This window comes from Heterodontus francisci, chromosome 37 (genome assembly GCF_036365525.1).
Source record: "Heterodontus francisci isolate sHetFra1 chromosome 37, sHetFra1.hap1, whole genome shotgun sequence".
Lineage (NCBI taxonomy): Eukaryota > Metazoa > Chordata > Chondrichthyes > Heterodontiformes > Heterodontidae > Heterodontus > Heterodontus francisci.
In genome coordinates this window covers 6,626,512-6,647,281 of record NC_090407.1, presented here as the reverse complement: position 1 = coordinate 6,647,281, position 20,770 = coordinate 6,626,512, and the positions used below count along the sequence as shown (strand labels likewise).

General features: G+C 40.9%; 1 protein-coding gene across 4 annotated transcripts in view; it reads left to right on the top strand.

The window, feature by feature from the left end:
* The first annotated feature begins 906 nt into the window (after positions 1–906).
* clstn1 (calsyntenin 1) overlaps positions 907–20,770 on the top strand; it is an 81,974-nt gene continuing 62,110 nt past the window's right edge. For all 4 annotated transcript variants that reach the window (XM_068016960.1, XM_068016958.1, XM_068016959.1 and 1 more), the window contains exon 1: positions 907–1,045. In XM_068016960.1, the coding sequence (XP_067873061.1) occupies positions 964–1,045 (82 nt within the window). In that variant the 5' untranslated portion in view covers positions 907–963. The remainder of the gene's footprint in view (positions 1,046–20,770) is intronic.

Genomic DNA, 20,770 nt, shown 5'->3' with positions numbered 1-20,770 from the left:
AATGTCAATTGGTGCTAGATCAATTGTTAATATTAAAGATGAGATTGATAGATTTTGTTACCAAAGGTATTGAGGGATATGGAGCAAAGAGTTTGGTTGCAGATCAGCCGTGCTCGCCCCTCTCTATCTCTGTAATCTCTTCCAGCCCCACAACCCTCCGAGGTATCTGCGTTCATCTAATTTTGGCCTCTTGAGCATCGTGATAGGAATCACTCCATCGTGGTGGCCGTGCCTTCAGCTGCCAAGGCACTAAGCTCTGGAATTCCCTCCTGAAACCTCTCCAACTCCCTACCTTTCTCTCCTAGATTAAGATGCTCCTTAAATCCTACCTCTTTGACCAACCTTTAGAACATTAGAACATTACAGCGCAGTACAGGCCCTTTGGCCCTCGATGTTGCGCCGACCTGTGAAACCATCTGACTTACACTATTCCATTTTCATCCATATGTCTATCCAATGACCACTTAAATGCCCTTAAAGTTGGCGAGTCTACTACTGTTGCAGGCAGGGCGTTCCACGCCCTGTTGCAGGCCATCTGGCCTGATATTGCCTTATGGCACTCGGTGCCTGACTTTGCTTTGTGTCGCTCCCGTGAAGCACCTTGAGATGCTTTATTACGTCAAAGGGACAGGATCGATGTAAGTTGCTTTAAAGACGCTATATAAATGCAAGGCCTTGTTGTGGTTGAGGGGCTGAATGGCTTGCCCCCCGACTGAGCCCTTGGCCCTGTAACTGTCACGTGACTCGGACAGCGGGGGGGGCGTGGCTGGGGGTCGGTGACGTCATCGGGCGCCCGCGCGGGGCGTGGCTGCGGGGCGGTGACGTCAACGGGCTCGCGCGGGGCGGAGACCGTGACGTCAGCGGGCGCTCGCGCGGGGCGGGGCTGGGCTGGGCTGCGGGGCGCGGGCAGCCGCCATTTTAGCGATCGGCAGCCGGGGCGGTGGGAGAGGGAGAAGCTGCAGCATGAATCCTGTCAGGTGTAAACTTTCCGCCTCGCTATCTTGCCTCTTGCTGACCTTTTCCATCGCCGTTTTTGCCGGCAAAGGTGAGGAGAGCTTCTGTCTTAATCCGAGTGTGTTTTTTTTTGTGTTTTGTTTCTCCTCTGCATCATCCTTACTGTGCTGCTTGGTGTTTGTCTCCGGCCATATTCTTGTGGATAAGGAAAAAAAAATATTTATTTTTACTTATTGAATTTTTAAAATGTTATGCGGACACGTAGTCTTCTGAATGATCTATTTTCTTTGGGATGAGGGATCCCAACCTCCGCTTCCTCCCCCGCCCGCCCCCCATCGGGATGTGGGAAAGGGGTATTCACCCGGGGATTTATTAATTAAAACCTCTCATTCAGCACAGGAATCCGCCGCCTTGCTGCAAACACTTGTCCCTCCATCGTTCTGATGTTTTCCTGAGGATTGGCGATGGGTTGGGGAGGGGAGCGACCTTCATTTTATTTTTAATTTGCGTTTGCAACATGTCTTGGAGCCCTTGTAACTCTGAAATGTATCTGGAAATCCGTCCTGTTTTTCTTCTTTTCCTTAGAGTTGCCCCCTTTTTTCTTCAGTGGGTTTGGTCTAGGGTTAGCGAAGGGCTAGGCTTTGTTTTTATATAGATCCACATGACGTTACTTTAAACTGTAGTGTGTATTAATCTAAGATATTCATGGTAATTAAAGGATTTTCTGTCTCCCGATGGATTTCCAGTCTAACATTGAATAAGCGCTCCATATTTATTTCCTGACTTTCCTTCCTCCCGAAGAAAAACGTTGCCTCCTTATGATTAAGCAGCTCTGTTAAAATTCTCAGTTCTGGTTTATTTTTGGGGAACAGTACTGCATCAGTGTAACATTTTTGCAAGGCTTAAATAAGTTAAACACTTTTGACTTTCTAATGAAGTTTTTGGTCATTAGAAACTTGATCCTAGCTTCAAGAATTAAAAATGGTTGTGTTACACTCTTGTCCATTTAAATTTTCTGAGACCTTGATAAATGACCATCTCATCCAGACTTTAAAAAAAATGTCAGTGGTTCATATAATATTGATTACCCTTTTTAAAGCACGAAAGTAGACGCATTGCAGGTTCTTTGATTTGTACCACTGTTACTTGTAGTTTAATGGAATGATTTAAATATCAAGCTGTATTTTTAATGTTGAATTAAGTATCTGAAAAGTGAATTCAGCTATTTTGTGAAAATGGTGCATGTAACAGATGTTGAAGATGGTTTCTACTGAGAAAATAATGCAATTGAAATATTTACTGCTTTTGTGTTTGTATCTTTAATTATACTAGATGCAGCATTGTAATAGAGTCAGGGTATTGCACTTGAATTTATGATCAATTTTTCTCTCAAACATTCTTGATATCAATATTTTCATTAGTGCTTATAAAGAATTCAATTCTACTGTACCCCTTTTTTGTATTAGTTTTTTTAAAATTTCAGCGAGGAATGATATCAACTGCCTAGGAGTTGCTGAGCTCAACATTGCCAGGAAAGCTGAATTCTCGTGGCGAGAAATCCTTAACACGAGCTGTTCTAATCTTGTAATTTCAAATGTTAAACCTGCTCTTTCACATTGCTGAGCTCAGCAATTTTTAGTTTTTGCCCCTTTCCCCAATGCTGTTACGTTTGCTGTTGTCACAAAGCAGTTTCTGAAAAGTAATGGACAAAATTGAAAGGTTGTTGAACTTGTGCTCTGGAAAAAAGTATATTCATTGAGCCACTTCATCAAATTTGTTATACATAAAAGTTTTTAGTTATCAATTCTTATAAATAATAGACTTCAGAATGTTGGGTATGGTGCTGTGCTTTCTGAGCACTGGTCAAAATATGAAAAGGTTATTGAACAAATTCTGAACTGTTGTTTTGGACAGCGGCATAGATTGATACTTGTATTTGAACAAAATGTCTTCATTAAATGGCAAAAACCTTTTTGCTTGCTCAATACAGTTTAAAAGTGTACTTTTGCTCTGACGTCCACGTCAGAAATGCAACAGAATACCCAAGGTACCATAATTTACAGTATATGGTATTTTTGTTTTGGACTCGTGGCCTGGTTCAAGCCTTTGTTTAGAGTGATTTCCGATCCAGTTAATTATGTAGAGCATTTCAGAATTTTAAATCTTTTACTGATTGCAGACAAGAAACCATGATATTAGGCTGCCAACAGCTAGCCTATTTTATACCATGTTACAAGATTTATTTTGTCTGAACGATTGAGATACTCAGTCACAAACAATGCGTTTGTTTTGAAATTACTTCATTAGTGATCTTCACCATCTCACTGATTTATAAATGGTTAATGGGAGTGTGTGGGAGCAGGGGAATCATCTCATTTACTTTGCTTATATTTCTCTTTAAAATTTCCTTTTCCTTGGAAATGTTTCATTCCTTCACCCTATCTTTTGCAGTGTCTGGTTAGATTTTTATCTTACCACTGTAAATAATGAAAGTCTACAGCGACAATGCTTCCATTCTTTGAAGTGGTTTCTTTTATTACAGATACCTGTGATAGAAGAACCACTTGGAGAAAAAATCTGCATGAGATTGATAAATCTAGTGTAAGATTTTTTTAGAAGTGCTTTAAGATCTAAAGTAATTCAAATTGGTTGTAATGTAGTATACTACTCGCAGGTTAGAGGGGTGTATCTCTTTAATTTACTCTGATCTTGTACTAATCCTAAACAAATGTAAAAGTATTTATTAGAAATGCAGTGGGAAACCTGGATTAAGCTTCTTATTGTATTTTCTTTTGGTGAAACCTGTGAAAACCTATTTAGTGCATCATAAATTTGCTTGCAAGGACACATTACAATTTCAGCCACTTGCATTTATATAACTTAGTAAAACGTCCCAAGGCACTTCACAGGACCTTTGTCAATCAGAATTTGACACCAAGTCTCATAAGATATTAGGGTAGATGACCAAAAGCTTCGGGTTTCAGCAGCAGGTGAGCTGTGGCAGTGGCCAAGTTGGGTGGTTAGAGGTGAAACTAGGCAGTCTTAGTGTTGGCACGGGCTTGTGGTTAGAGGTTCATCTCAGAGTCAGATATAACACCAAGGTTACAGACAGTCTGGTTCAGCCTAAGACAGTTGACAGTGAGAGGAATCATCACTAGGTAACTGAAGTTGTGGTGTGCTTCGGTCTGCCCAAAATTTAGTTGCAGGAAATTTCTGCTCATCCAGTAGCGGATGTTTTGAAAGCAGTCTGACAATTTAAAAATAGTGGAGGGGTTGAAAGAATTGGTGGTGAGGTAGAGCTGGGTTTCTTCAGTGTTTATGTGGAAATTGATGCTGTGTTTTCAGGTAATGTTATCGAGGGGTCATGGACTGATCTTGGGGGACACCAAAGGTGGTGATGTGGGAGCAGGAAGAGAAGGCATTGCAGGTGATTCTCTGGCTACAGTAGGATCGATAAGAGTGAAAGCAATGCAGTACATAAAGATGGCATCTAATTCTGTAGCTGATGTAAAGCCCAGATATATTTGACTAGTCAAATTTCTTGCTGGTCTGACTTCGTACTTAAGCATTTGATCTTCCACAATGACTGTTCGCAATTGCTCTATTTCTACAGCACGCACAATTCCCTTCTCTAAAGCAGCTGGAGACCTTTGTTAAAAAATTTTTTTTATTTTGCATCATCTTCATGAGAAAAAGTTACACAGTCCATTATTTAATTGCTTTCTGTGTCAAGTGAGATTATCCAAAGGTCATTTCTCTTTTATGAAGAAAAGAACAGAATGTTATCCTATGGTTTAGTTGAATGCTCATGTTTGACTGCTCATACAGTAAATTCCTATCTTGGTTGTGCCATCAGAGAAATGAGTGATTTGAGGTAATATGCTTCGTTGTGTGAGATACTTATGAAGACAGATCTCAAGGTGAGAAGGGAGAGTGAATTGCACAATCTATTAAAGAGTACACACATTCATGATTTTTATGCCAACTTTTTCCATGGTAAATTCCAATGTCCACAATAATAGAAACTTCTAATGCAAGCATGTTATTTTGTAACTGTACCCTTCCCCCTAGTGAATGTAATGTTGTATCGCCACTGGTAAAAGAGTAAGATTACAGTATGGGAGGTTGACATAGGTAGTTCCCATTTAAATAGTTACTAAATTACATCTGTGCACCCCAGTCAAAATATCCTTTGGCCTCTAACTCCATTCACCTGCAGATTACATTTGCTCCTGATTCCCAGTATGCAACTAGGTCTCGTCTAGTAAGATTGAGAGAAGCATTGTGTGGTGGAACATAGGAAATATGAGCAGGAGTAGGCCATCTGGGCCCTTGAACCTGCTCCACCATTCAACCATGGTGATCTACCTCAATTCCATTTTCCCATAATATCCCCAATCCCTTGATATCTTTAAAATCTATCTTGGGAGTTGTATCTTTTGTGATTTGCGTTTGAATTCAGTCCAGACCATTCTCTGTCTAGTTGTAAGTAAGCCTGGGCCATTGCACAGGTCCTTAACACTGAAAGTTACACTGATGCGGTAATATTGTTGGAGCAGTATGGAAGGGCCTTTATCTGACTTGATGCTTGCCTGGTGCTGACATTTTGTGCATATGTTGCAAAATGTTCTATTGCTCTTCCTTTCCCTAACCATTGATGAGGATACAGAGTACATTAAGTTCAGAAGAGTGGCATGGTATGTTGACACGACTGATTCTGATTGACTCTCTGCTTTAACCTATAATTGGTGCGCATAACTTGCGGCTGCCCCATAATCTACTTGCAACAGTTACCTTGCATTCACTAATTACCATACTGGGATGTGTCTTAAGATGACTAGTAGCTTCAAGCCAGGCATAACTCTAATATTGGCTTTACTGAAAGGAAATCAAAGTTTGCACTCTTAATACAGAATATTCCTTACCTTGACATAAGTTTTCTCAAGGTGTGGGCATGTGTGAATCAATTGTCCTTTTCTTTATAATTTTAGTATTTCATCCATTATATAGTAGATAGTGCAAAGCTGTGATTGTATTCTCAATTTCATACTATTTGAATTGACTTTTTTGATTTTACACCAAAGTGGTTCGGGGTTAAAATGTTTCGTTAATATTCAAAACAAACCAATGTGATTTCATCTGCAGCTGGGTTTAAATATTCGGCTCTGAATTGATGGCAGAAAAATGTACAAATAATTCAAAAACATATTAATGAGGTATATTGCTAAGATTCAAAAGCCTTGCAAGAAGAGACTAAAAATCATATGGCAAATCAAGGGCTAGAAGTTTAATCATTTCAAAATATGACTAGTTCTATATTCTGCAGCTCTACTTTCTAAAGCAGGCTTATATTTTTAAAATCTCAATCAAGATTTCAAACTGTTCTATATAATTTTGTAGAGGAGACTCAAGTAGAATAAATAATATTTGCAACATGTTAATTGAGTTTTGCAAGCTCAGATAAGAGTTTAAAATTATAGCATTATGACTCATGAACCATTTGGACAATTTTTGGTATATTCTATACCAAAACTCTTTAGGGCAGCTGGCAAGTTTCATGTTTTTGTTTGCTTCCAGCATGTTGAAATACAGCTTTTTGATGATCCAAAACTGGTAATTAAAATTCAGTTTTTCACCCTTGAGTCTTAATTGGATAAAACAGTTATAGACAAATTATAAAGCACAACCCCTGATGAATAACCATCATCAGGTCAGTAATTATCATTATTTTAGAATCCTGGGTTTGAATAATCCGCTTGGGTACTAATACAACTTCATAATTCGGATGCAGTTTATGTTGGTTGTTGATTGTGGTTGATTTGAATGAGAGAAGTTGAGTTCTTTAACAAAAATGTGTTGTTTTGGGAGGAAGAGCCTGTTGCTTGCTGCCAGAAATTCACTTCAGTTTTTTTTTGAACAGATATGAAATGTTAATTTTTCTAAATTGAGTAAACTAGCACAGTAACTTGCAACTGTAATTTAATTTTGAGGAGAAATTGTGTATATTCTGTAGTTTGGAAACAACTTTCCTTAAATTTTGTTTCTGATTGATGCGATGGCAACTTGTTCACAGGCTTCTACCAATGCAAGGATATATATACAAGCTGATCTAGAATTTTTGTAAAAAGAAAATCTCTTGCTCATTCTAGCATTATTGAAATTTGAAAATAAACTTTTCTGTTTTTTCACTCATCTGAAAGTGTTGGCTTTTGCTGGGTAGCCTCTTGTATCTAACCCAAGTACTTATTCTTTGTGTGTCAGTCTAGACAATGAGTGTCTGCAGGCTGTTTCTATTGTTGCTTAGCCTGATCCTGTTTTCGGCAGTGGCGTGCATGTGCATTTTCTAATGAGGGTCAGTGGGTAATAATCATAAATGGAAACCCTAGTTGATATTTTCCTCCCTCATTTTTGCACAAACTTCTGCACAGTGTGGGTCAAATATGGGACCCTCTGGGTTCTGTGGCTTAGTGCATTACTGACAGACCAGTTAGGTGAGCTTAAGAAATAACTAAATTAAATATAAATATTTGTGGCATGTTATGCACAGTATAAATTTAACATCAGATTCCATATGTCTTTTGACTAATGACATCTACTGTGCAGTACTTTCCACTAACAGGATGCTGCCTACAACCCAAATGAGTAATATCATATATGAATTTCAGCGCTGGTGCGATTCCAGGTATGTAGGCTGCATGTCCCAACGACTGGCAGATCATGTCAAACAGCATGTTCCTTCGGCTATTTGCAATAGGCAGAGTACTGACCGTACTCAACCAGCCAGTACTTGCAAAATTCAGAACACTTTGTATAACATTTGGTGTGATTGCACGATCGGACAGCATTGGCTGAACAATCCCAAGTGTGCTAAAAATTATACTAACAACCAATTTAAGATTCAGTCAGGCTCGCAATGTGGCTCACTTGCGCTTGTTAGAAGCTATGTATTTTCATATGCAGGGTCCTGTCCTCTGCAGGCAAAAGGAACATGTCCAGGTGTTGTGCTTTTTATGCATTAAAAGTGTGGGGGACAGTAGTTCCCTGGTGCATTCTCCATGGCACTGCTTGACCAATTAGCACCCTTTTCTCATGCAGTCTAAATTGTTGCTCCCTTTAAAATTTGGCATTCTTGCATCTGTCCTGATGAGTGCAAGACATAAAGTTTTGACAGCAAGTCTTTTTTTTTTATCTGCAATACTCCACTTCTGTACTACTAAACTACCATTTGACATCTAGCTTCCTTAATATTGCTTGATCTCTGTATATACTGATATCGTAAGAATACTACTGTCACCTCTTGTGACTAGACTTTTGATTTTGGATGTGACAAATGAGCATTCATTATATTGTCAAGGCTCTTCTAAACTTTCCAAAATATCTTTCTTTCATTGTATACCCCAAGTATTAATAGAGGCTTTTTATTCACATTCCCAAAGTTTTTCTGGAGACTTAATTTTGATCAGTTATCTACAGAATTGAGATTAATTCAATGTTTCATCAGTGTGCTTATAACAAAATGCTTGCCAGTAGATAATCTGCCATGTTGTACATGAGGTTGATGTTTATGTGGTCTAGTTGGCTTTAGTAGCCATCTGGTTCCAAATTATCATTTGTGGCACAAGAACAATGTAGGGCTACACAAGCGGGTGAGTGTTAATGGCATTACCCAGCATAGCATGCAGGAGGGCACGTAACATTGTGGCCCTGTAGACCATGAGCTCGGTGTCAGATTTGAGGTCTTTGTCGACAAACACTTTTGTTTCCTCAGATGACCAAAGATTGCGCTGGCACACTGGAGGCGATGCTGAGTTTCTTCATCTATGCCAGCCCTTGCTGAGAGAAAGCTCCCAAGGTATGAGAAGGGATCCACATTGTCCAGTCGCTCACCGCGGACCTTGGAATCTCTTGCCCGAGACAGCCCAAAATGGAGAAGAAGCATCCGCGAAGGTGCCAGCCATTTCAAACAAAAGCGACATGCCCAGGCAGTGACCAAACACAAACAGCAGAAGGAGAGTTTGGAAATTCCAGCATCCCATCCACTCGCCTCATCAGACACCACCTGCCCCATTTGTGGCAGAGTGTGCGGATCCAGAATTGGACTCTTCAGTCACCTAAGGACCCACAACCCTCAAGTGGAAGAAAGTCATCCTCATTCCACAGGGACTGCCTAAGAAGAAGACGACCCAGCATAGCGCTAGATAACCCATGGAGCAGAAGAAAGGGAATCGGGGTAAAGAACATGCCACAGTTCTGGAAGCCCTTCTGAACTCAATAATTTGAAATCATCTTGTACCTACTAAGAGTTGTATCATTCCATAAGGTTTGCGAGAGTCACCTGAAAAATGTGCTTACGGAGAAGTAGTACAAGCGCTGGAGTGCTATGACACTGAAGATGCTTATTGTGCAAGAGCAGTGCTTTTGGTGCAGGTTTCCTGAAGTTTGCTTACCTAGTATCAAGCCAAATGGAAAATTGCCAGTATTTGGGAAGACTGGCTGCTGGCTGAATCCGTTTTTAGGCAGTCTTCCAGGATGCTGGTTATGGCATGTCCTGGGAGTTTTGCATTTGGTTTGCAGCTGGTTGTGAGACTTGTGCTATGTGAGCCAGGAGGCAATAGTATATATAAAAGCACCTTGAGAAAGGAAAAACTGTAGAGTGTTGTAATTTTTTAAAATTCAGGCCGAGAAATGGAGCAGCTGGGAATGTCAGGAACAGAAAAGGTGAGCAGCTAACTGCAATTTTAAAATATTGCATAAATCTTTGATCAGAAACAATATTCTATTGAGTCAGAATTCTACATGAGGGAGAGAAACAGATAAAAGCTGATATTGTACAAGATGCCTGTTTTTTTTTTTTTTAGAGATACAGCACTGAAACAGGCCCTTCGGCCCACCGAGTCTGTGCCGACCAAGAACCACCTATTTATACTAATCCTACACTAATTCCATATTCCTACCACATCCCCACCTGTCCCTATATTTCCCTACCACCTACCTATACTAGGGCCAATTTATAATGGCCAATTTACCTATCAACCTGCAAGTCTTTGGCATGTGGGAGGAAACTGGAGCACCCGGAGGAAACCCACGCAGACGCAGGGAGAACTTGCAAACTCCACGCAGGCAGTACCCAGAATTGAACCCGAGTCGCTGGAGCTGTGAGGCTGCGGTGCTAACCACTGCGCCGCCCTGTGTCAGCTGGTAGCAACACTGAAACAATTTTTGACAGATTTACTTGCTGAGTATTCAGGAATTTTTTTGTTTACTAATGCAGCACAAAGCACAATATAAAGGTAGCTTTAAATAGGTGCTAGTCTGAAGAATGCAATCAAGCCTGGTCCCAGTTGATGTACGAAAGCAGAAAGTCATCCTGTAAATTCTTGCAAATAGTGTTTTTCTGCCTGAAAGACTTCTGTGAGACTTAAAGAATCAGAGAGGTAAAACAAGGCCGATATCAGCAGGGACAGCCATCGGAGGGCTATTAATGCCCAATCACTGGAAGGGAAATCGGACTGGATTTACAGGAATAATTTCGGTCTAGTGACTATTAGAAAATGCACATGTTTTGGATGTTGATGAGAACCGTATTGGACTTGGCTGTGATTTCCTGACTACTGTTAATTTACTATGCCCTTCAAATGCAATGTTACGGTCCTTTGGATAAGTTATTTAGAGGGCTTGTGGAACAATAAGAGCAACATATTTTAGGGCAGTGGAGGAGAAACTTGGGGGTGGGGTGTGCTGGTGGGAGCGAACACTGGAGATTTGATATTATTGAGGGACTAAATCTATGCATATATGCTTGTTAACCAAGAGTGGATATTGTTTACTTTTAATTCTTTTAATGCGTCTGCTCATTTGAAGGATATTGGCACTGAAGTATTGAACATTTTTCTATTCCAGACACCCTAGTGTTAGCACTGTCAGGTCAGAGATAATGCAGGCAGCTGCAGCATAACATTCCTTCACTGTCTCATTGAATTGCCTTGGTCTTAACCTTAGAAAAGCACACTCCTAATGCACCCACATGGCACGTGTATCTCCCACAGTAGCCAGCTTGTGGCCTTTGAATGAAGTTGCCATTTATTGTCAGTTTTATGATGTCCACTAGGAACTGGGATGAGGCTGCTGAAATACATTTTGCATAGTACCCTCTGTGTAACAAACCAGAAGGCTTTAATCCAGCAGTCTGTGCTGTACTCAGACTCTGGTCAAAGATATTTTTGAGTAACTTATACCATTAATCTGAAATGGTACTTTGTTAGAATCTGAAGAGCATTCTGAATCATGTTTCTGGAATAGCGATTACTAGTGTGAGTACTGGGAGCCATATGCTGATTTAGTCAGTATTCTCTTGGTAGCTATACGGCTCTAAGTGCAGTCTGTTGGTGTTAGATTTTCCTTGTCTAGAACATTGGGGAGGTTTCCTATTATTGCTTAGACTTGTCTAAAATTAGCCAGTTAACTTGATGTAGAATGATAACTGTTAACAGTTCACCAAACTGATTTCTCCTCTTACTCGTGGTATCGCAAGCTACCTCTGTCCAAAAGAATGGTGTGGTTTGATTTGCTTATCTTTGGTTCACAATTCTGTTTTGAGGAAAAATTGTATTTGACAGTAATATTGTTACACTCCATGTAAAATTACTTTGCCACTAGTAATAAACTTGTAACTACCTATACTTTTGCTCTACTATTGTAGCTGAAAATATTCTTTCAACATATCCCACGTAGGAACGGCAATTACAATTGTATTGCTAGATATTTTTCACAGTTCCTGTTTTCATTTTACTGAAATCCTAATGACAATTTTAATAACACACTAACTTTGACCTCTTGACAGCAATGGAGAGTTAGTTGGCAGATAAAGTAAACTTGCTGCCAGTTCAACAGCATGAAATGCCTCAGAAGGAAAAGGATCTTCAGTTTTCCTCTGGCACGCCTTTTTTTATCACTGTAATATAAATCCCTCTTCAGCTGCAGGAGAAGGGGCAACTCATGGGTGTGTCACTCAATAATTGCACACTGATGTCGCAGTGTGCAAAATGCAGTGGGAAGATGTATGTCAGACTGAAGAGGAATATCTTTAGGTAAACTGGAGCAATGCAAATTTTTGAGCGACGTGAACTTAATTTGAAGACTATAGTTGAGAGGATTGATTATCAGATGGAGCTTTTTCTCTTAATACAGAGAAGTAGAGCAGTTCAAATTGTACATGAGCTTGGGGTTTATGGAGTGTTAAGTTAATTAATTCGTTTGGTGTGAAAAAGGAAACTTGAGCTTTCTGAAAGTAGCTTCAGATAGACTTGCAAGATGTATGAAGATACAAAGAAGCTGTCCTCGTAAAATGAAAGGAAACCAGATTCTCATCACCCACTTTACCAATTACTAGGAAGGAAAATTGTATTAAAACCATTTAAGCCCTAACTAGTATACTCTTTCATTCTACTGGTTCTAAATGTTAGAAATCACTCGTGTAGTTGAGATTGCAGTTTCTGATGGGAGCATGCTTCAACAAAAAGCTTTTCAAATAGTTATTTTTTGCTAATTGTAATCATCATTAGTGAAATACTTGAAGCTATTTTATCAGCATGATAAAATTTAAATTGACTACTGAGGCTTTTATTCCCACTAAACATTTTTCTGGTCTCTAAAACCACTTGAATTCTGAATCTTTATTGGCATAACCAGACCCACTTCATGAGTTAAGTCATGTGTTGATACTCCCATAGTCTCTGGTCAAGCCGGGACTTACTATGTAACGCCTCCTATTCTGGCATGTTATAATTAAACCATCTGTGTGGGCATGCGATATCCAGTATGTGCAGCTATCTTTGACAAAGTTTGGAAATGAGATACAGGGGAGTAAGCTTTTTACATGTATAGCTGCCAACAGGATTGTGCTCAATGCAGCAAAAATTGGTGCTGAGTCTCCAATTATGTGCACAATGTGTAAAATGACAACCTGGATGCAATATGTGGATGAAGGCCAGTACTCTACCCATTAAAGGTCTTTAAGGGTGGCGTAGTAACATTACTGGACAAGTAATTGAGATCCAGGCTAATATGCTGGGGACATGGGCTTAAATTTCACCATGGCAGTTGGTGGAATTTAAATTCTATTATAAATTAAATTGATAAAAATCTGGAATTGAAAGCTAGTCGCTGTAATGGTCGATTTTTGTAAAAACCCACCTGGTTCACTAATGTCCTTTTAGGGAAGGAAGTCTACCGTGCTTACCTGGTCTGGCCTACATGTGACTCTGGACCCACAGCAATGTGGTTGACTCTTAACTGCTCTCTGAAATGGCCTAGCAAGCTATTCAGTTGTACAAAACCATTACACAAAAGTGGAAAAGGGACAAAACAGGACGAAACACCTGGCATCGACCTAGGCACTGGAAAGAACAATGGCTAACCCATCCCTGTTGACCCTGCAAAGTCCTCCTTACTAACATCTGGGGGCTTCTGCCAAAATTGGGAGAGCTGTCCCACAGACTAGTCAAACAATAGCCTGACATAGTCATGCTCACGGAAACAGACCTGACACCCAGTGTCCCAGGCACCACCATCACCATTTCTGGGTATATCATGTCCCACTGGCAGGATAGACTCACCAGAGGTGGTGACACAATGGTGTACAGTCGGGAAGGAGTTGCCCTGGGAGTCATTTTGTTGGGTAATGCTCATGTGAAGCGCTTTGGGATGTTTTACCCCATTAAAGACACTATATAAATGTAACTATATAAATGTCCAGAGCTGGCGGGCAACCATAAAGGCGGGGCTAAAGCGTGGTGAGTCGAAGAGACTTAGCAGTTGGCAGGAAAAAAGACAGAAGCGCAAGGAGAGTGCCAACTGTGTAACAGCCCTGACAACCAATTTTATCTGCAGCACCTGTGGAAGAGTCTGTCACTCTAGACCAGGCGCTGCTCCACAAACCACTGACCACCTCCAGGCGCTTACCCATTGTCTCTCGAGACAAGGAGGCCAAAGAGAAGAGAATAAATGTAAGTTCTTGGTAGCAGTGTTCAGCAGAAGTAAAGTTCTGTATTTGTTTTCTTCTCTTGTGGGTTTGCGGTGGGTAATTGTTACAATGAGGGGAGTTTTAAAGCCCATAGTTGGGTGGATTTCAGTCGGGTGAGATGTGAAATCTGCCTTCTGGTTTTAATGCAGTTGGGGCAAGCAACTACGATGCCATTAGTCATTTAAATATTATAATGAGGCTGCATGCCTCAGATTTAACCTATCTTTCAGGTTTAACCCTGGCTGGCTGAATTTCCCTGGCCTCCGAAAACCCAGCTGCTGAAGGGAGGCAAGGAACGCTTTGTGGAAGAGATACGCCTTTACGACACTAATTGTGTGTCGGGAGGGTCAGCAGTGCCTCCTTCAAGCTTGCCTGCTTCACTGGGGAATATACAACACCCCCATTCTCAGGCTTCCACTAACCCAGCTGCAGGCTGCCGACCAGCACCTGGCCTGTGGCCCCCTCCGGAGCATTCAACGCCCAATAGGCTTGGCATCCCATCAATCAGGCTGACTTCTGGGCGGGCAACCTGCTGGATAAAGTAGACATACACTGAGACTTTAAAACGGCACAGTATGCAGGCTCGACCAAAACATCCCCAGCCCCCCAGGTTAATTTGCTTTTTAACTTAGTAATGTCCGCTTGTGAATGAATCACTTAAGAGCATAGGCAATCCTGATCTGTCAGAATAAAGTAAAAGTAGAGGTAGGTAATGAAATGTGCATCTATCATATAAATTGAAGCCTCTGAACTTCTATTACAGACTTTAAACATGCCAGCAAATCCTTTCTCTGCCCCCTTCCCAAACAGGCCATTAATAGTTAATAACTTTGCATTTTTTTTCATTTCATCAAGAAAATGACAAAGTAATGCCAATAAAATAGGCATTTACTATGTAGGCCTAACAGTGGGAGCACTGTCTAAATCCCAAACAATGGCAACACTCAGTTCTGCTGGCTTTTAAGCAGTGAAAATTAGATGTTCAATGTATCTGCTATATTAAATATGACGCAGTGAGCAGAGCCAAGCTCACTGGTGTTTACACAGAAATACTTGTGTTTAAATGACTTTGCTGATTCCCTGCTACCTGAATTTTTGGAAATGTCTCAATTTGCTATTTAAAACTATTAATACTTTGATCCTGGTTTGCATGCATCCTCATTTTGGCCTCTGACGTTTTTTTGTGATATTTTGAAGGGGGAAAATAGGAAGCCAGTGGCTATGAAATTTTGGATTGTGGCATACCTGATTTAAGTACATAGTAACTTCACCATGCTTTGAGTAATTGAGATGGGTAACAATTTCTAGCAGTGTAATTTAAGTGCTGTCATCCAGTTCTATCATGTGTACCTTTTTAGCAGGACCTGCTTGATAATCTGGAATGGTAGAGTGGGAATCCTACTGTATTTCTGCCTCCCACTATAGCCCTAGGCAGCTGCACACAAGCATAGCGCTCCTACTGCTGTGTTTCACCAACTTAAGAGTGGTACTCGAACCTTGGACTTTCCTGCTCTTTTCATGACTCTGTTCTCCATTCCGCCCTGTGTTTACAGGAAAATAAATACAGAAATGTTCTAATTCTAATTGGTCAGATGGTTTCACAGGTCGGTGCAACATCGAAGGCCGAAGGGCCTGTACTGCGCTGTAATGTTCTAATTCTTAAAAAAAAAAAATGTAACAGGCTAGTCTGCAGCCGGAAAGAGAGAGTTTGCGGCATTTTGAGTGTACGCCCTTCATCAGTTTGCATTTGTATAGTGACTTTAACTGAAAAGCCTCCCAGTGCAATTCAGCGGTGTAATCAAGGCTGAAGTAAAGGATGAAATAGTAAAAGTAGCCACATTCCTTTTTCAATATTATAAAAAAGAACAGTCAAGCAGGGGCTAGATGCAAATAAATTAGCTTCTCAATGTATTTCCACATGAGGACGATGATCATTGTTAATGTCTGATTAAGACTTTTCCCTTTTTCTTTCTGAATTTAACATTATCAACTTCTTAAACCACCAGTTATTAATTTTGAGTGTTTACTGTATTAGAAAGTTTGCACTTAACAGTACCTTGTGCCTTAAACCTGAATTCAATTACAATTAACTACAGTGCACTGTAATGTGTACAGTGCAAAATGTTATGCATTCTACTAATTGTAGCTCTTTAATCTGCAATTTATTTACCAATGTCATCTATTTATGTGACAGTACCTACATCCTTGCATTTGTTATGGAATTTGTGAGAGGTTAATTGTGCTGTAGCTTTTGTTCCTGCAGGAAGCTTCTTTCACTGCGGCTTGCATAGATTAAGGAGGTTAAATGCAATTGCCTATGGGAAAGGGGGAGGCGGAGTGTATTGTGGTTTTAATACCTTATATAAATTGCATCTGATAAGCTACAGGCACATAAAATACGTGTGAATTAGTTACTTGCATCATACATTGGTCTGCAGGTTACATCTGGACTGTAAGGTAGGATATTCGCTCACAGATCATAAACAGCATAGTGAGATTAATTCAGTTTGATTTAACAAGACCAACAGTCACTGCAGCTGTTAGGCAAGTAACACAGTATGTATAAAATTTATAGACCCTCGGGATATAAATCTTGATTTGGTTTTAAGGCCAGTTTTATGTTTCAGGACATTTTCTGCTCTAAGTATTGCTGCAGTTGGGGGCTCCTGATGCTATGCAGTCTACTCTGTTTACGTTGCAGGATGGATTCAATTACAGGAACAAAAAAGCTAGATGATCTGGCTATGGACCTTGCATGATATTGGGAAGATTATACAGGTCAGGATTGGAAAAGGCATGCTGGTGGCTTGTATAATTTCAACGTGCCTGTGGTGAGAAAAATTACCACCTATTGATAGGTCATAACACCAGAGGTGGCAATTTAACAGCCCATTTACTTTCAAGTAATTGGGTCTCTTCGAACTTCCACACCTTTCAGTGCCTTTCCATTAAGTGCATACTCCTATTCCTTGACTTTGTCACCTAAAATGGCATTAGCTTTCATTAAATTGTGTCTGCTTTTAATGTTTAATATGGTGATCTGATTGTTCAGAGCACTTAATTTTTGTTTGCCATTGTTTTTAATAAGTAACGATATATACTTGATTATTATCTAAGAATTGTTCTGTAATGTGTTGCATTCAATTACAGTGGAGTGCAATAAATACATACATTAAGCAAAGGAAGAATGTTACAAAGCGTATTGAAACAAAAACTGACAAATCCTACCCTACTGCAGCATGCTACACATTAAAACTGTACTTAAAGCATGAATAAACACTAGCATACGCCAGTTGGGTTCAATGTATGCTGTATATTTTATGTAACAGCTTGCATTTATTTATAATATCTTTGAACGTAACAAAATGGCCCAAGGCACTTCACGGGAACATTATCAGACAAAATTTGACACAGACCACATTAAAATAAAAGGAAGACTTGCATTTATATAGTACCTTTACGATCACCGGATGTCCCAAAGTGCTTTACTATGAACCACTTTTGAAATGTGGCCACTGTTGTAATGTAGGAATTAGAATTTAGATATTAAAATTTGAGAAATTAGGACAGGTGACCAAATGCTTGGTCAAAGGGAGAGATTTTAAGGAATGTCTACAAGGAATGTGGAGAAGTTTAGTGAGGGAGTTCCAGAACTAGGGCCTAGATAATTGAAGGCACTGCCTCCAATGCAGTGGTGAAGGAAGTCAGATACGCAAGAGGCAAGAATTGAACACAAAGTTCTCTGAGGGTTGTACAGCTCGAAGGGATTGCAGAGATAGGGAAGAATTTAAACGCAAGAATGAGAATTTTTAACATTGAAATGTTGCTGGAACAGAAGCTAGTCTAGGTCAGCAGGGGTGTTGGGTGCACAGGATTTGGTCTGAATTAGGATACGGGCAACAGAGTTTTGGTTGAGCTCATTTATGCAAGGTTGGGGGGCCAACCAGGAGACAATTGCAATAGTTGAATTTGAAGGTAACAAAAGCATGGGGGAGCGATTCAGCAGCAGATGGCTGAGGCAGGGGAGGAGGTGGGCAATATTATGGAAGTGGAAATAGGCAGTCTTCGTGATGGAGAGGATTTTGAGGAGGAAGCTCATCTCTGGGTGAGATATTAGATATTGGAAAGATCGAACCCAGGGTCAACCATCTTCAGCTGCTTCATCAGTGACCTTCCTTCAGTCATAAGGTCAGAAGTGGGGATGTTCACTGTGCAATGTTCAGCACCATTCGTGACGACTCAAATACTGAAGCAGTCCGTGTAGAAATGCAGCAAAACCTGGACAATATCCAGGCTAGGGCTGATAAGTTGCAAGTAACATTTGCGCCCCACAAGTGCCAGACAATGACCATCTCCAACAGGAGAGAATCTAACCCTCTCCCCTTGACATTCAATGGCATTACCATCGCTGAATCCCCCACTATCAACATCCTGGGGGCTACCATTGACCTGAAACTGAACTGGAGTAGCCATATAAATACCGTGGCTACAAGAGCAGGTCGGAGGCTAGGGATCCTGCAGCGAGTAACTCACCTCCTGACTCCCCAAAGCCTGTCCACCACAAGGCACAAGTCGGGAGTGCGATGGAATACTCTCCACTTGCCTGGATGGGTGCAGCTCCAACAACACTCAAGAAGCTCGACACCATCCAGAACAAAGCAGCCCACTTGATTGGCACCCCATCTACAAATATTCACTCCCTCCACCACCGATGCACAGTGGCAACCATCTACAAGATGCACTGCAGCAATGCACCAAGGCTCCTTAGCACCTTCCAAACCTGCGACCTCCACCACCTCGAAGGACAAGAGCAGCCGATGCATGGGAACATTGCCACCTGCAAGTTCAACAACAAAATTATCAGTTTATTATAAAACAAGACTTTACCAGTAACGAAGCAAAGCATCAGCAAACAGATTGAAATATGAAAGTTCTCTTTTTAAATTCCCCAATTACACACTCCCAAACACACTGGAAAAAATACAGGAATTCTCTCTGCAGAGGTCTGTTGCAAAAAAAAAAAACTACTTTGGCCAAATACTTGCTAATTCTTACCGGGGAAAGAAAAATATGGAAGGAAGTCAGTTGTCCCTTTTTTGGTCTGGTGTCCGGGTATCCGAAGACGGGTCACTGGGATCGTTTCAGAAGCAGTCCGCTCTGGCAATTATTAAGAATTATTCTGGAAAGTCTACTAGGAGAAATATGACATCAGGGTTTTCTGCCGTTGCACACTTTAATCGCAAGATTTTTTCAGCTTCTCAGGAGCTGTGCAGCACCAGGCATTTTAGCTCTCCCACACTGGATCTTTGCAGGATTTCTTCAAAGAGATAGAGAAGGTGGTGAGCTGGGTGGTTTCTTTTTCCTTAGCAGGAAAACACCAACTGTCTTCAAACAGTTCACACTCCTACTGCCCTGAAACAATATCCAAACTCCAAACAGCGAGTCGACCTCCTGTCCTCCATAAACTTTGACATGTGGCTTCTCTGTAGCAATTTTTCCCCAGGTCGCCAAGAGTTCTGTTGTTTACTGAGCCCAAAGCACATGATTTCCAGCACAGGTGGCTTTCAAACAACATCTCAATTCTCCTATCAGTTAACCTGGTTTTAAAAAAAACATCCATAGAATCTCTTCAGTTTTAACACGTTCTCAAAACAAAAGATTAAAAAAAGGAAGCCCTTTCGTAACCGCATCCAATATCAGACAAGCAGCAGGGCAAATTGGATGCAGTGGAGGGGTGGGTCAAAAGAGGTGGTGGTGAGGTACAGCTGGATGTCATCAACATACTTGTGGAATCTGACATGTTTTTGGATGATGTCACTGAAGGGCAGTGTATAGATGAGAGATAGAGGGTCAAGGATAGGTCCTCGGACTCCAGAAGTAGCTGCGCAGGAACAGAAAGAGAGCTATTGCAAGAGATCCCTAGCAGTAGCTGGCTAGATAAATTGTTGAACAGATCCCTTTTAAAAGAGGTTTTTATGAACTTAATGTTGGCTTTTGTGTTTCTCTGGATTTTGCTAGAAACATATTGTACAGTAGAGGCCTGCTCAGGTCGGGAAAAAGGAACTCGACCTGAACCTGACAAAACCACAGCGGACCCAACCCGACCTGGCCCGAGTCCCTCCGATTTAGCCCCGGGCCCAGCCTGACCCGAACCCACCCCAACTTGACCTGACCCGAACATCCGTTTACTTGCCTTCCTGACATCGAACCTGCAGGAAGCTGCAGAGCATGCATGATGTCACTCGCTCACTGCGCAGACTCAGTTTCGTCCCGGACTCCCAGCTCAGGTAAGTTTTAATTTCAATACTTAACAGCAGAGCACTTACTGTCTGTGTCCGGCCCGACCGGAACCCGACACGTCGTTGGGTCCCGTCGGGTTCGGGTTGGGTAGCAGGCCTCTATTGTACAGTTATTGTCTCTGAATTCTGCATCCATCAACTTAATCTTGGTTTGACTAAATGGTAGTCGTCATCGCTTTTTTTATATTTATGGCTGATGCCTTTTCTTGGTTTCACTTCAACCGTAATACAAGCATACTAACCAGTTTAACTATTCTGGAAAATTGAAACATAGTGTAACATAATTGGAAATGCATTTAATTTTGAAGGATGTGGCTTCTTTTGTTCCTTGCACCATTTATGGCCCAAAAGGCGAGTAACCTGCCCTTGTCCTTTTGTCTAGGATGAACACAAGAATTCTGGGGGTGACTGTACTTTGATGCTTCATTTTGTTGGTTTGAGGCAAGTGGTTCTATGGTAGCACAATCAGAACATTGTGGCTCTTTGTCTCTCTCGC